This window comes from Aethalodelphis obliquidens, unplaced genomic scaffold, assembly GCF_003676395.1.
Source record: "Aethalodelphis obliquidens isolate GAN/ISIS:26980383/991018 unplaced genomic scaffold, ASM367639v1 scaffold69, whole genome shotgun sequence".
Taxonomy (NCBI): Eukaryota; Metazoa; Chordata; class Mammalia; order Artiodactyla; family Delphinidae; genus Aethalodelphis; species Aethalodelphis obliquidens.
Window position 1 is genome coordinate 4,708,892 of NW_020838013.1, and position 14,335 is coordinate 4,723,226.

At 56.7% G+C, this 14,335-nt stretch overlaps 2 protein-coding genes and 1 long non-coding RNA gene across 3 annotated transcripts; 2 read left to right on the plus strand and 1 right to left on the minus strand.

Moving 5' to 3' along the window:
- Positions 1–1,497, plus strand: LOC113611430 (uncharacterized). The gene is made up of 2 exons (XR_003429463.1): positions 1–294; positions 1,231–1,497. It is a non-coding gene; the product is annotated as an uncharacterized LOC113611430 (long non-coding RNA).
- Positions 1,498–4,085: 2,588 nt separating this feature from the next.
- On the minus strand, positions 4,086–6,126 carry GPR152 (G protein-coupled receptor 152). Its single transcript, XM_027090688.1, has one exon. It carries the CDS (start codon positions 5,807–5,809, stop codon positions 4,424–4,426), a length of 1,386 nt encoding a protein of 461 aa, XP_026946489.1. The 5' UTR covers positions 5,810–6,126; the 3' UTR covers positions 4,086–4,423.
- A 1,751-nt stretch (positions 6,127–7,877) lies between these two features.
- CABP4 (calcium binding protein 4) lies at positions 7,878–11,036 on the plus strand. The gene is made up of 6 exons (XM_027090324.1): positions 7,878–8,234; positions 8,627–8,657; positions 8,738–8,881; positions 9,932–10,041; positions 10,393–10,540; positions 10,653–11,036. Exons 1-6 carry the CDS (start codon positions 7,878–7,880, stop codon positions 10,679–10,681), a joined length of 819 nt encoding a protein of 272 aa, XP_026946125.1. The 3' UTR covers positions 10,682–11,036.
- The last annotated feature ends 3,299 nt before the right edge of the window (positions 11,037–14,335 follow it).

The window sequence follows — 14,335 nt, forward strand, 5'->3', positions numbered from 1 at the left end:
GGGCCTGAGAGAGCTCCGCCCCGCAGCCCTCCAGGTCCCTCTGGGGCAAAGGGTCAGGGGCAGCGGTAGGGGCCGGGATGGGAATGGGGCCGTGGTGCGGCAGCCTGGCGGCATACCCGGACCCCTTCCCCATCCTGCTCCTCCTGTCCGTGTCCTCAGGAGTCTCCAGGGTTGGGTGGAGCCCGCCCTCCCAATCCCCCACCTCAATGCATACTTCCCGGTCGAGTCCACCTCAACTCGAAATATAGTATCTATTCGGACAGGCGATATATTCACGTGCCTCAAGTTACAAAGGTACGTGCTCTTGGTACAATGTAAATAAAACAGTGGTGTTTTAGGGGGCGAGTGGAAGGCCCAGCCCTCTCATTCTCCCCGATGGACACCTTTGGGTCCTGCCTGGCCTCCTTATTAAAAAGAGAAATAGGGCCATGACCTCCAGACCCCTCAAACCTTCCTTGCTTTCCTCAACCATCTCCCACCGAGGCCTGGAGGTCTGTCCACAGATGTCTCCCTCCTCCTGGCCAGCTCCTGAGACAGGCTGGCCCACTGGATCTACCCCATCCCCATCCCACCCTGGCAGGCTTAGGTGTCCCTGTAGGTCCCATAGGCAGAATCTGCCCCCTCCAATCTGGCATTCTGTTTGACTCCAAAGTCCTTGCTTTTCCCACTGCTCCATAACCCCTAGGACAGGCCAATCCTTCCAGCCCAGGACCAGAATGTGGGCGGTTTGGAAAAGGAAACGCAGCCACAAAGCTTCCCTCTCTGTTGTGTCCCCCAGGCAACAGCCAGGGGTCTGTCTAAAGCCCACACCAGATCCCCTACCCCGAACCCTCTCCCTTTGCCCTTCATCACATCAATGACCCACTGTCATTGCCCCCTCCCCCACCTGTTACCTTCCTCCATCCTCCTCTCTTCATGTGGCCCAGTGACACTGACCCTCCTTATCCCTGAAATACACCACCTCCCTTCCCACCCCAGGGCTTTGGCACATCCTGTTCCCTCCATCTGGAAGCGCTTCCCCCACATCTTGAAAAGGCTCCATCCCTCACTTCCTCCAGGTCTCTGCTCAAATGTCACCTCCTCTGGGGGCCCTCCCTGACTATCCCCCTTACCCATCACTCTCTGGCCCTTACTTGTTCCCCCTGTACGTTCTTAATCACTACCTGATGTTATATTGTATAATTATTTTGTGTATTTGCTTTATTTTTTATTTTTGGCCGCACTGCACAGCTTGTGGGATCTTAGTTCCCCAACCAGGGATCGAACCTGTGCCCTCAGGAGTGACAGCTCAGAGTCCTAACCACTGGACCACCAGGGAATTCCCTAATTATTTGTGTATTTGCTTTTTGTCTGCCTTGTCCCGCTAGGATGTCCGCAAATTGAGGATTGCACTTTGCCTTGTTTCCCACCGTATCCCCAGTTCCTAGAACAAGACCTAGCATACAGTATGTGTTCAATTAATGTATACTGAATGAATAAATGAACAGCAGCCCTGAATGTGGAATTGAAAAATGTTCATATTCATAGCTCTCAATGTCTGGTACCTATGAAGGAGAGGGAAGTGTGTCTCTCACCTGTGGAAGGGATGAATCTTCCAGAGGGTAACAGGAACCCAGCCCCATGGAGTGTGTTAGGGGTGAGGGGAGGGGCTGTGGAATGTTGGGGGTAAGCCCTCCCTTCATCCTCTCTGGCCTTGGGTGTGCATGTTTCCTCCGATACAAAACCCTCCTCTGTGGGCCGGGAGGAGAACTCCTCTTTATCTCACAAAACCCTTCATGGCACTGCTCTTTCTCCTGGATGGCAAGTACCCATTATGAGTGGGGTTCCCATCTGGGACCTTGGAGGTGGGGCTGGCCCACACTCTCCAAGAGGTAGGGTTAGTAGCATCTTTTTTTTCTTCTGGCCACACACTGCGTGGCATGTGGGATCTTAGTCCCCCAACCAGGGATGGAACCCACACCCCCTGCAGTGGAAGCACAGAGTGTTAACCACTGGACCGCCAGGGAGGTCCCCCAAGAGGTGGGGTTAGGAGTATGGACCAGAGTTGAAGGCAGGTGGCTGGCACTGAGGATTTAGTCCCTGATCTGCCTGCCATGTGAAAAAGCTTCGGGGTCCCTACCTGGGAGAAGGGAGAGGGGCACTCTGCAAGGGGGACATCAGTCCAGACCCTGCCCTAAGGACGTGTGCAGTCCAATGGGGTGGGAAGTGTGAAAGCATTTGGAAAGTGGAGGAGGAGGCTGTGTGGTGGGGCGGGGTGGGGGGGGCAATGCCTGGTGGGCAGGATGCTGCCATGTGGGCTCTGGGGGGTCAGTGCTGTCCCAGGCCTGAGTGAGACCTGGGGGTGTCCACTGGCATAATTGAATGAGTGGCTAACAATTATTAAGCACTGTGTGCCAGGCAAGGATCTGAGCACTTCACAGGGATTAACACTTAGAAAATGGAACCATGATTACGATCCCCATTTTACAGATGAGGAAACTGAGTCTCAAAGAGGCCAAGAGCCTTGCTGAAGATCACACAGCTGGTGAGCTGTGGAGAACCAGGATTCAAACAACCTCTGAGGGGCACTAGAGGCCATGTGCTAACCCCACCCAAAATGGAAGCCTGGCTGAAAAAGCACCTAACAAGTGCTCAATAAATATTTGCTGGATGAATGAATTCAACAAATTTGTGCCTGTCCAGAAATCTCTCCCACCAGCCTCGGTGCCCACAATTGCAGGAAATGCTATGATTATGCTGCTGGTATCAGCAACACCACCACCCAGCATGCTTCCATCCCCGGGTTTGGTTAATGATCACAACAGCCACACTTGCAAAGGGAATGTTATCACCCCATTTTACAGAGGAGAAAACTGAGGCAAAGAGCGACCTGGGAACCAGAATCCAAATCTGACTGCACCACTTCAGTCTGCCTATACAGCAAGCACCCCTGGGAAGGGTAGCACGTAAAATGTCATTGTCATTTACACCTACTGGTAAGGACATCTCTCAGCTTCTAAAGGTCACAACGCTGAGCTAATGGGAAAGGGTGGGGGGGGGGGCAGGGGGGGGGAAGGGGAAAGGGTTCATGATTTTGGAACCCTGGGGATTGGGTAGGGTGAGTGCCAGTAGAGAGTGATGTGTATGAAAAGGAAGTGGTGTGGGGGTTCTGAAAATAGACCTTCAGCACTTCCTAGTTTTTCTAGCAGTGTCTGCAGCTTAAGAGGGAGGAGGTTGGCTCTGCCCTAGAGACACCGTGTGACCTCCAAGGAGCCTGTGCTATCTCTGGAGCCCCTGGTCCCCAGAGTTCTCTGCTGGGACATCTTCCCATCTCTGCATCTGGGCTGAGTGTATAGAAGGGGCTCAGGCTGAGGCAGGACAAGGGCACTCTGTACCTCCTCCTTGGTGGGGGATGGGCAGGTGAGCACTCGAACCCTTAAACGTAGCAGACCTTGAAGTCCCCTGGAGCTGCCCGAGGCACGGAGGCGGGCACATGCTCTCTCAGGCCACCTGGGTGTCTGCAGCCCAGAGCTGGTCATGGGCACCATGGTCTGCCCCGAAGTTCACAGGATCCCAGATGCTCAGGCCAGGTGGCACCTCCTCCAATCCATGCCCAGCCCCTGCAGGGACATCCCTGGATGTCCGTGAAGGAAGAGCCCCTGTTCACCGAGCCCCTACTGTGTGCCAGTTCCTGCCAGGCACCTCACACACTTTCTCATTTAATCCTCACAATGCCAGATGAAACAGGAGCTCGGAGGGTGAATCAGCTTGTCCAGAGTCACCCAGCGCCGGATTTGAATCCAGGCTTGCTAGCTCTCGCCTCTGCGCCCACCACCTTGCTGAGGGAAGTCCTGCCCCAGCCCCACTGCCTGTTGGGTGCAGGGGGCTGGCAGAGAGGGCTTGGCCGTGCCAGGCCAGCTTGTGGGTTCCTAAGACCCTGGGCTCCTGATGAACGGCTCCCTTCTCTGCAGGGACTTCCTCTTCGGCTTCTCGTATCCAGGTTAGAGGTTGGGATAGGAAGTGGGGCAGGGAGGGAAGGATCAGGGGAGGTCAGATCAAGCCCGGAGAAGTCACCCTGCCAGTCTTTCTCCTGCAGGACCGAGGCTAAGGGGAGACTGTCTGTGGGGTCTGGGGGGCATCGGAGGGCAGAGCCCGGCAGGGCACCATCAGCTGTGGTAGCTCAGGGGACCGTTGGACCACCGTGTGTGGGCCAAGCACAGAGGAGCTTGCTGGGATCCGGCAGGGACATGACGCTCACAACAAGGCTGTCCGGGACTTTTGGCTGCTTCGTGTTCACGTCGCCCAAGTCCGTCTGCCAGGCCAAGGGGCTCGCTGGGGTTTTCCATGAGGACTTCCTCCACGGCAGCCGTCGTCCTCTGACCGGCTGGTTCCTCTGTCTCCCCAGCTCTTCTGCTGCCCTGGCGGCCCTGGCTTTCCCAGACTCTCACGTGGGGCCTGCACCCGGGGCCTCCTCCTGGGGGGCGCTGCTGGGGCTTTCTCCCTCAGAGGCAGCAGGTTCGGCCGGGTTCACAGGGGCCTCTGGGGTGGAATCCGTGGAGGGGGCAGAGGAGGCTTCGTCACAGGGGCTGGGGGCTGAGCTGGCCGGGGCTCCAGGGGCCTGGGCCTCAGGGCTTGCCTGTGGCTGGGCCCCAGCATCCGGCTGGGGCTGGGCCTCGTGGTTCTCCTGGGGCTGGGCCCTGGGGTTCAGCTGAGGCTGGACCAGAGAGTCTGACTGTGGCTGGGCCGCGGACTCCAACAGTGGCTGGGCTGTGGGGTTCACCTGTGGCTGGGCCTCAGCCACTGGCCCTGGTAGAGTCTGATCCCCAGAGGCCGCTTGGGTCTGTGGCTCAGCCGGAGTGAAGCTGCCCGGCCGCTCCTCACAGAGAGCTGCGGCAAAGGAGGAGAGCACGGTGTGCAGCAGGGCCCGGAGGTCGGCACTGGCCAGGAGGCAGAGGAAGGGACTGAGGCAGCTGTCGAGCAGGATCAGGTAGTCAGAGTAGACCAGGGCCTCCCAGAGCAGGTAGCCGGGGTAGATGTCCCACAGGAAGGCCAGGTACAGCAGCTGCGCCAGCTGGTAGGGCAGCCTCAGGACCACATAGGCTGACAAAATGGTCTTGGCCACGCGGGCAAAGCCTCGGCAGGCCGTGGAGCCGGGCTGGCGGCGGCAGGTTCTGCAGGTGGCAGCCTGGGTGAGCACGTGGCAGACGAGCAGCAGGAGGAAAGGCAGGAAGCCCCCCAGGATCTCGAGCATCCGCAGCGGCAGCTCCTCGCTGTCCCAGAAATCCAGGCAGATGACCAGGTCGTACCACCAGACGGCGGCCTCGGGGAAGACCAGCCAGGGCACACTGAAAAGGGTGGCCAGCACCCAGACCCCGGCACAGACCCAGAGGGGCAGGCGGGCTGGGCGGTGCCCAGGGTACCAGCGAGGGCACAGCACAAGCAGGCAGCGGTCCAGGCTGAGGGCTGTCAGCAGGAAGAGGCCGGAGGAGTAGGACACACCCCACAGGAAGTAGTAGAAGCGGCAGGCGGCCGTCCCCAGTGGCCAGTGCCCTCCATGCTGGATCTCCAGGATCTGGAAGGCTGCTGCCGCCAGGAACAAAAAGTCAGAGAGGGCCAGGCTGAGCAGAAGCAGGGCAAGCCGCGTGCCCGCTCCCTGCCGGGCCTGCGAGCCGGCCAGCCATGCCATGAGCCCATTGGCTGGCAGCCCCAGGAGCAGCAGGGCCACCAGGAAGACCGTGTCCCAGCCACCCTGGGGGTAGTCCTCATCGTCGAGCTCTGTGCGGGGCCCGTGGCCAGCGGCACCCAGGTTGATTTCCATAGCAGTGTCCATCTGAGGTCCCCAGTGTCCCACTAGACGTGGAGTGGGTGCCTGGTGAATCAATGAAGGCACGAATGACTGAAAAGAAGAGAGAGGATGCTGTGCATCTCCCTGCAAGTCGCTGTCCCTCTCTGGGCCATCATCATCACCTTTGGGGTAGTTGACCTTTGCCAGGGACTTTAAACAGATGACCTCACCTAGTCCTCATACAATCCATTCTACATGTGAGGAGAGGAAGGTTCAGAGGATCAGTGGCTTGCCCAAGGGCAGAGGTAGGAATGTGGGCACCAGGACTCTAACCATTCTGCTACACGGGATTCTCATGGCGTCCAAGCAGACCAAACCAGAGGCTTTCAAATATATTTCAATTAAAATATTATAGCAGAACTCCTATGTGAACTCAAACTGTGTGCTCAGGATAACGGAGGGAGAGCACTCTTAGGGCTCCAGGGAACACAGTCTAAAAACCACTTAGGAATTCTCTGGCAGTCCAGTGGTTAGGACTCCGCACTTTCACTGCCATGGGCCCCGTTTTCATCCCTGGTTGGGGAATTAAGATCCCTCCAGCCATGTGGCATGGCCCAAAAAACAAAACAAAACAAAACAAAAAAACCCACTTGGTCAGAGCATCACAGGCTCCTTTTAGTCGGTATCCTGGGTTCAAAGATTTGGACTCCCCTGGCGGTCCAGTGGTTAAGAATCCACTGCAGGGGGCACGGGTTCCATCCCTGGTCAGGGAACTAAGATCCCGTGTGCCTTGTGGTGTGGCCAGAAAAAAGAAAAAAGATTCCAAGAAGGAAGGGCTCAGGTCCCCTGGACCCATAGGAATCCAAGGGTGGACAGGGAGTCTGGGGCAGAGAGTGGCCCCCATTTGTCCCCTGGGGCGACTAAATAGAAAAGGGGGCAGGGGACTCAGCCATGTGATGAGGATGAGGGTGGCTGGGTCCCAAGAGGCTCGCCGCCCTCACCCCACTTTCCCTAGATGGGGGAGGGTGGTTCCCTCTGAGGGTGGAGAAACTAGATGTCCAGGAAAGACTGGATCCTGCCACGTGGCCCATGGCTCCAGCCACTTGACCTTTTAGCCTGCTTGTCTCCCCACCTCCAGGGCCCTTACTCAGGCAGACCCCACTCTGCAAGCTCCAGCCCCTACTGGATCAGAGCCCTGGGCTCCCCTTGGGCCCGGTTGGTGAGGCCTGGCTTACCTGTAAGGTGCAGGCTGCTGGCTGGAAGGAGCAGGGCGTGCCTGCCTGCCCAGAGGTCCGGCCGTCCGCACGGCCCCACGCCGGGGCCTGATGCATGGCTCCCGGCGGCACTAAGGCGGCCGGTGTGAAACCCAAGCTGGGAGGACATCAATCATTCATGGGGCTGCTCGCCGGGAAACCCTAACCCCGGCCCAGTAAGGCCAAGTGACCAGCCAGGCCCCCCTATTCCTGACAGGGCCAGATGGCTGAAACCCCTCGCCCTGGGCCCCTCCAGCTCAGGGCAGGCTCTGGGTTCCCACAGGGTCCACCTCCTCCGAGGTCACCCTCAATCATCTGTGATTCAAGGCCTCTCTGGTCTGGCCTCTCTTCCTGAATTTCACAAAGCCTCTGCTCCGGCCAGGATGTCGCCCACGTGGGGGCTGCGGTGGGCACCTCATCCTCTCCTTTCCCACCTCCCAGCCTTTGCCCACACTCTTCCTCCTGCTTGAGATGCTTCTCCGTGTCCTCTTAGCTAAATCCTGCCTGTCTCATACAACTGGGCCGTCTTTGACGCTTCAGCGATATGGCCTCCGTTTTATAGATGAGGCAACTGAGGCTTAGAGAAGTGAGTTTGCTGGGTCTCCCAGCTCATAAGCCGCAGAGCTGGCGTCCAGAGCTCACTGCAGCCAACATGTCCTGGCACGCTGTGCTGCTGAGGATGGTCCCCCTGACCCATCTGGCTCTGCCTTGGCCACCCCCAGGCAGAGGGCTGGGATTAGCGCCTGGGCTGCCTGCCTCACTTACCCTAATCCCCCTCAGGGCCCGATCCCTGGCCATCAGCTCTCAGGCTGCGGGTACATAAGCAGCTTTATGGGTCCGGAGAGGCAGGGGTGCTCCGCATGGCCACAGAGCAGGTGAGGGCGCAGCATGGCCCAGACCCACCCCCCGGACCCCAGCAGCCCCCTGTGGGGGTCATGGCTTCCAGTAGTGGTGCTGAGGGGCTCCCCTTGACCAGGAGGAAAAGCAGCAAGAGGACGAAGGGGCTCCGAGGGTCCCGGAAGGGCACTGGCAGTTCTGGGGAGCAGACCCTTACGCAGGGCCCCAAGGCCCTGGGGGGCAGCGAGGACCCCTCCAGGACTGGAGACGGGCAGGAGGGGCCAGCCTCTCGTCGCCAGTCCCACCGGCATCGTCCTGCCCCCCGGCACGATCCTGCTCAGAGGACATACGGGCCCCTGCTCAACCGCATCTTTGGGAAGGTCAGGTGGGGCTGGGGCAGGGCTGGGGGGCCTGGGGGTGAGGTTGGGGACTCATGGGCTCAGGCTCAGCCCACCCTGCCCCTTATACTCAGGCCTCCTCCAGTTTCTGCTCCAGACTCAGGAGCCTGGGCTGAGGGGGTAGAGTTTCTGCAGTTTGGGGGTGGCCTGGGCAGTGGGCGGAGCTAGACCCCAAACCCAGGGATCTGAGGCAGCGTGGGGCCCCAGAAGCAGGAAGGGGGTCATCTCTTCTCCTGGGGCCTGCGGGACTTCAGTTGCCTTCTCCTGCCCTTGTGGGATGGGCCCTGCCAGGCCAGCGTGGGCTGGGGCTGGAGGAGGAAGGGCGGCCAGAGCCCTGGCCGGCCCCAGGGACATGCTGGACTGTGCCCCTGCAGGACCGCGAGCTGGGCCCCGAGGAGCTGGATGGTGAGTGGCCCATGCTGGCGAAGGTGGGTGGGAGGCGCCCCAGAGCCTGGCTGCCTGCGCCTGACCTCCCTCCCCTGCAGAGCTTCAGGCTGCCTTCGAGGAGTTTGACACGGACCGCGATGGTTACATCGGCTACCGGGACCTGGGCGAGTGCATGCGGACACTGGGCTACATGCCCACGGAGATGGAGCTCATCGAGGTCTCCCAGCATGTCAAGATGCGAAGTCAGTGCTTGACCACACCTGCCTGGGGGCGGGGCGGGGCAGGACGGCGAGCCACCTGGGCGGGTCCTCTCTCGGCCTCGTGGTTCAGGGGAACGAGAGGTGGTGGGAGGCGGCTGTGGGGTGAGGCCCCGGTGACGGTGGCGTGAGGGGGTGACAGTTTCCAGGACAGTTTGACATTGGCCCCCGGGGGCACAGGGGTTGAGGGTGACAAGGAAGGCACCGGGTGACCCAAGAGAGCCCCTTGGGGCTCAGGTCGAGGACCCCCGTCTCTGACTGAGGTAAAGTGGTCCATGCTGGTACCAGCCACCAGGGCTGTCTCTGTCTCTCTCTCTGACCCTCCTGAGGCTCCTGAGAGAGCCTCCTGAGGTTCTGTGAGGCCGAGCGTGACAGACCCTGGCCATGCCTTGCGATTAAATGTCTGATGGGCTGCCCTTGTGTGATTATCATTAGCCAATTTGTCAAATATCAGATTCCTTTCATCCCAGGACTCCCGCATTTACTTTTTCTTTACAGTTTCCAAAATGGGATGTGATGTACAATTGACGTGAATATTTTCGTGTCATGCTTCTTTCTTCTCCCCAAAGCTGCTAGTTGACCATTGGTGCTTTTTATGATTGACGGCACCTTAGAATCCAGGGACAACCTGGGGATGCTTCCTGGGGTCTTTGCTGCCACCCGTGGGGCTCCGGCACTTTACAGCCATGAACCCCAGCCCCATCAGCACCCTGTCCCCAGATGAGGAGGGAGACTCAGTAAGTCACCCAAGGCCACACCATCAGTGGCAGAGCCAGGGGGCTTTGAACTTGGGGCCTGTCTGGTTCCACAGCCTGATCTCTTTCCCCCACACCCGGGGCTTCACTGAGAACACCTGAGCACTTTGCCCCCATCGGAGCCCCGGGCTGTAGCCTCCTACCCCCCCGCCCCGCCCCTGCCCAGGGACGTGGACACCGGTGTCCTTCCTGGATGCAGAGCCGGGGAGGGGCTGGCCCTTGTGATGCCCCTCCTCGGGCCCCAGCCCTCACCACTGTGACCCTCTGCCTGGGTCTGCAGTGGGTGGCCGCGTGGACTTCGAGGAGTTTGTGGAGATGATGGGCCCGAAGCTGAGGGAGGAGACGGCGCACATGCTGGGGGTGCGGGAGCTGCGCATCGCCTTCCGCGAGGTGTGGAGCGTCCAGATGGGCGGTGGGTGGGTGGCTGGGTGGCATCCTTACTGGCTTCCCCCCCAGGAGGCCAGGGGAGACTGGGAGCCTCAGCCTCTGGAGGCCCCGGGCCCTGCAGCTGGTGGGACTAGGGCTGGGGAGGGGTCGGACGAGGGTTTGGCTCACTCCCAGCTGGGGGTCCAGCCAGGGAGCCCTCCTGGGGCAGGGAGCCCACGGCCTCAGCCTGGTAGAAGAAGGAGTGTGTGGACGGACGAAGGTGTGGGCGTCCAGGCACAGGATGTGGCAAGGTGGAGGCGGGTGCAGGCAGAGGCAGCTTTGGGTAGGAAGGGCTGAGCCCTGCTGGAATCCCAGTTTGACAGGGACAGGGACGGGCGAATCACGGTGGCAGAGCTGCGACAGGCAGCACCGGCTCTGCTTGGGGAGCCACTGGTGGGTCCTGAGCTGGACGAGATGCTTCGAGAAGTGGACCTCAATGGGGACGGCACCGTAGACTTTGATGGTGAGTCTCCTACCTAGACAAACGCGCATCCCTCCGGCTCCCAGGCTGAGCTCAGTGTCTCCCGGCACGGCTGACCTGGACTGGCCCAAGCCCTGCCCCTTCTCCCCCGCAGAGTTTGTGATGATGCTTTCCACCCGCTGAGGCTCCAGGAGGGAGACTGTTGCCCCTCTGGCCTCAGACGCCAGCAGGGTTCGTGCTGCACACCCTCCCTACAAGGCCCCAGGATGAAAGAAACCCAGCAGCCCCAGGCTTCTTTTGCTCCTGATACCCTCTAGCTGGAGAGCTGGCTTGTGATGTCACCTGCCCACCCTCATCCTCACCTCCCTTCCACCCGAGCTGCCTGGAGGAAATGTGCCCTCAACCACCCATCATTCCCCGGTGTGAGCAAGGTTTGAATCTCTCCAGACACTTGGGAGGTAGGGAGCTCCCTGGCACTGGCAGCATTCAAAGACGGGGCAGTGTAGGGCTTGGTTCTGGTAACACGGTGAATTGAGAAGGTGGCTGGACACCTCCCACTCTTTATATGTGGAAATGTTTTTATTTAAAGCTGAACGTGAAAGAGAGGGATAACCCCAGGTACCAAAGACAAAGAGAGAACCCAAAGCTGGGTGGTGGGAAGGAGGAGATGCCATGGGGGCTTCAGAGGTGGAGAGGTTTGGGAGCCTGGGCTCTGACACCCAGGCGGGACAAAAGACCTGTAAGAGGCTGGGGAGCAGGGCATGACGTCAGTACACTCCAGCGTCTCAGCGGGCTACCCTGTTCTTGAAAAGGCGACCCAAATATACCTCCACCCACCAGCCTGAGAAAGTGACGAGGTACAGATGTTCAGGACCTTGAGTGGAAAAAGTTACCCCAGTGAACCTGCAACTCAGGTGTGCATGTCAAGCAGGAGTGCGGTCTATCTCTGTGGTGTGCAAAGCAGAAGAAATAGGAAAAAACTGCTGAGAAAGGCACTCTTTCAACCCAGGGCACATAGGACTTAAAAAAAACCCAAACAACCCTGTCACTTCTGAAGATGAACTCATGACAAAAAGTTACAAATCACATAAGGAAACAAATCACCATGAGGGAGACTAGGCAGATGCGGTAAACAGAAGAGTCAGCACCCAAAGTGTAAATCATAAAACAATGTAAAAGAAGCCATTAAGGAAACGCAAAAACAAACAGAAAAAACTGAGGTAAAAGAAAGGAGACCGTTATCAGTAACAGGATGGTACGAAAACAGAGCAGAAAGATTTAAAAAAATAACCCAAAGGAACTTCTAAAAATAGAGGATATAGCCATTGGAATGAAAAAACATCAAGGGGTAAAGTAAACAGCATATTGGACACAATTTAAGAAAAGATTAATGAACTGGAAGCTATATATGAGAAATCACCCATAAGGTAGCATTGAGGAATGAAAGAAAATATTAAAGAGTAGTTAAAAGTCATTAGGAATCTCAGAAGAAGAAAATGTAGAGAACAGGCAGGAGGCAATATTTAAAGAGATGATGATTGAAAAACTTCCATAAAGACTTCCACAAACAGGGACTTCCCTAGTGGCACAGTGGTTAAGAATCTGCCTGCCAATGCAGGGGACACGGGTTCGATCCCCGGTCCAGGAAGATCTCACATGCTGTGGAGCAACTAAGCCCGTGCGCCACAACTACTGAGCCTGCGCTCTAGAGCCTGCATGCCGCAACTACTGAGCCTGCGTGCCGCAACTACTGAAGCCCCCGCGCCTAGAGCCCGTGCCCGCAACAAGAGAAGCCACCACGATGAGAAGCCCGCGAACCACAACAAAGAGTAGCTCCTGCTCTCCGCAACTAGAGGAAGCCTGCGTGCAGCAACAAAGACCCAACACAGCCCTAAATAAATAAATTAAAAAAAAGAATTCCACAAAGGCAAGAGTCCAGATTGAAGGAGCACGTTGGAGCCAGAGAAGGATATATAAAAGTAAATGTATAGGGACTTCCCTGGTGGCGCAGTGGTTAAGAATCCGCCTGCCAATGCAGGGGACATGGGTTCGATCCCTGGTCCGGGAAGATCCCACATGCCACGGAGCAACTAAGCCCGTGCGCCACAACTACTGAAGACCGCGTGGCTAGAGCCCGTGCTTCGCAACAAAAGAAGTCACTGCAATGAGAAGCCTGCACACCGCAACGAAGCAGAGTACACCCCGCTCACCGCAGCTAGAGAAAGCCATGCACGCAACAAAGACCAATGCAGCCAAAAATAAATAAATAAGTTTTTAAAAAAAGTAAATGTATATCTAGATGCATGCCAGTGAAACTGCAGAATACAAAAGGAAAATCTTGTAAACAGCTCGAGAAAGAAGTCAGATTACTTACCAAGGATTAGCAATTAGACTCTCCAAAGACTTTTTTCATTGACAACAACACGTGCAAGAGGAAAATGGAATAAATTGTTCAACGTGCAGAGGGAAAAAAAATGCCAACTGAGAAGCCTGTACTTAGCTCATCTTACTCAAGAATGAAGATGAAATATAAACTTTTTTCAGCAAACAAAGGCTGAAAGGTTTCCCACCCACAAACTCTTGTTGAAGGGATGGCTTCAGTGGGAAGGAAATTGAAAGCAGAGTATGTACTAAACAATAGGAGAGAAATCAGTAAACATATTGGTAGAGCTAAAGAAGCATGAACTATAAAAAATAATTTGGGGGATTTTAAAAACCAGGAGGGACTAAAAAAAGTAATAGACAAAAATAAAATGGAAGATGGGAAGGGATACTCTAGACATGCTTGTTTTTCCTAGAGGAGGACAGATTCATTGATTAACTTTAGATTTTGTTAATCATGTAAGGGTAACCATTAATATAACAGAAATAGAGATAGAATGTTCCATTCTCGATAGTCAAATCAACAGAGGAGGAAAAGGGAGAAAGTGAAGAATTCCTCATTAAGCTAGCAGAAGGCTGGGAAGAGGGAAAAGCAAAGAAAAACAAAGTCTACAGAAAACATTAAAACACAAGGTAGAACTCATCCTTAAAACAAAACAAAAGAGGGCTTCCCTGGTGGCTCAGTGGTTAAGAATCCGCCTGCCAACGCGGGGGACATGGGTTTGAGCCCTGGTCCGGGAAGATCCCACATGCCGCGGAGCAACTAAGCCCGCACGCCACAACTACTGAGCCTGCGCTCTAGAGCCCGTGAGCCACAACTACTGAGCCCACGTGCCACAACTACTGAAGCCTGCGTGTGTAGAGCCTGTGCTCCGCAACAAGGGAAGCCACTGCAATGAGAAGCCTGCGCACTGCAACGAAGAGTAGCCCCCGCTCGCCGCAACTAGAGAAAAGCCTGCGCACAGCAACGAAGACCCAACGCAGCCAATAAATAAATAAACAAACAAACAAATAAATAAATAAATAGGGGCTTCCCTGGTGGCGTGGTGGTTGAGAGTCCGCCTGCCGATGCAGGGGACACGGGTTCATGCCCCGGTCCGGGAGGATCCCACATGCCGCGGAGTGGCTGGGCCCGTGAGCCATGGCCGCTGAGCCTGCGCTTCCAGAGCCTGTGCTCCGCAGCGGGAGAGGCCACAACGGTGAGAGGCCCGCGTACCACACACACAAAACAAACAAACAAAAAAAAAAACTTTTTTTTTTTTTTTTTTTTTTTTTATATAAAGGCAGATACCAGGCTCTTCCCACAGCTAAGTGCACATATAAGAGACACATTCAGGATTTCCCTGGTGGCGCAGTGGTTAAGAATCCGCCTGCCAATGCAGGGGACACGGGTTCGAGCCCTGGTCCGGGAAGATCCCGCATGCCACGGAGCAGCTAAGCCTGTGTGCCACAACT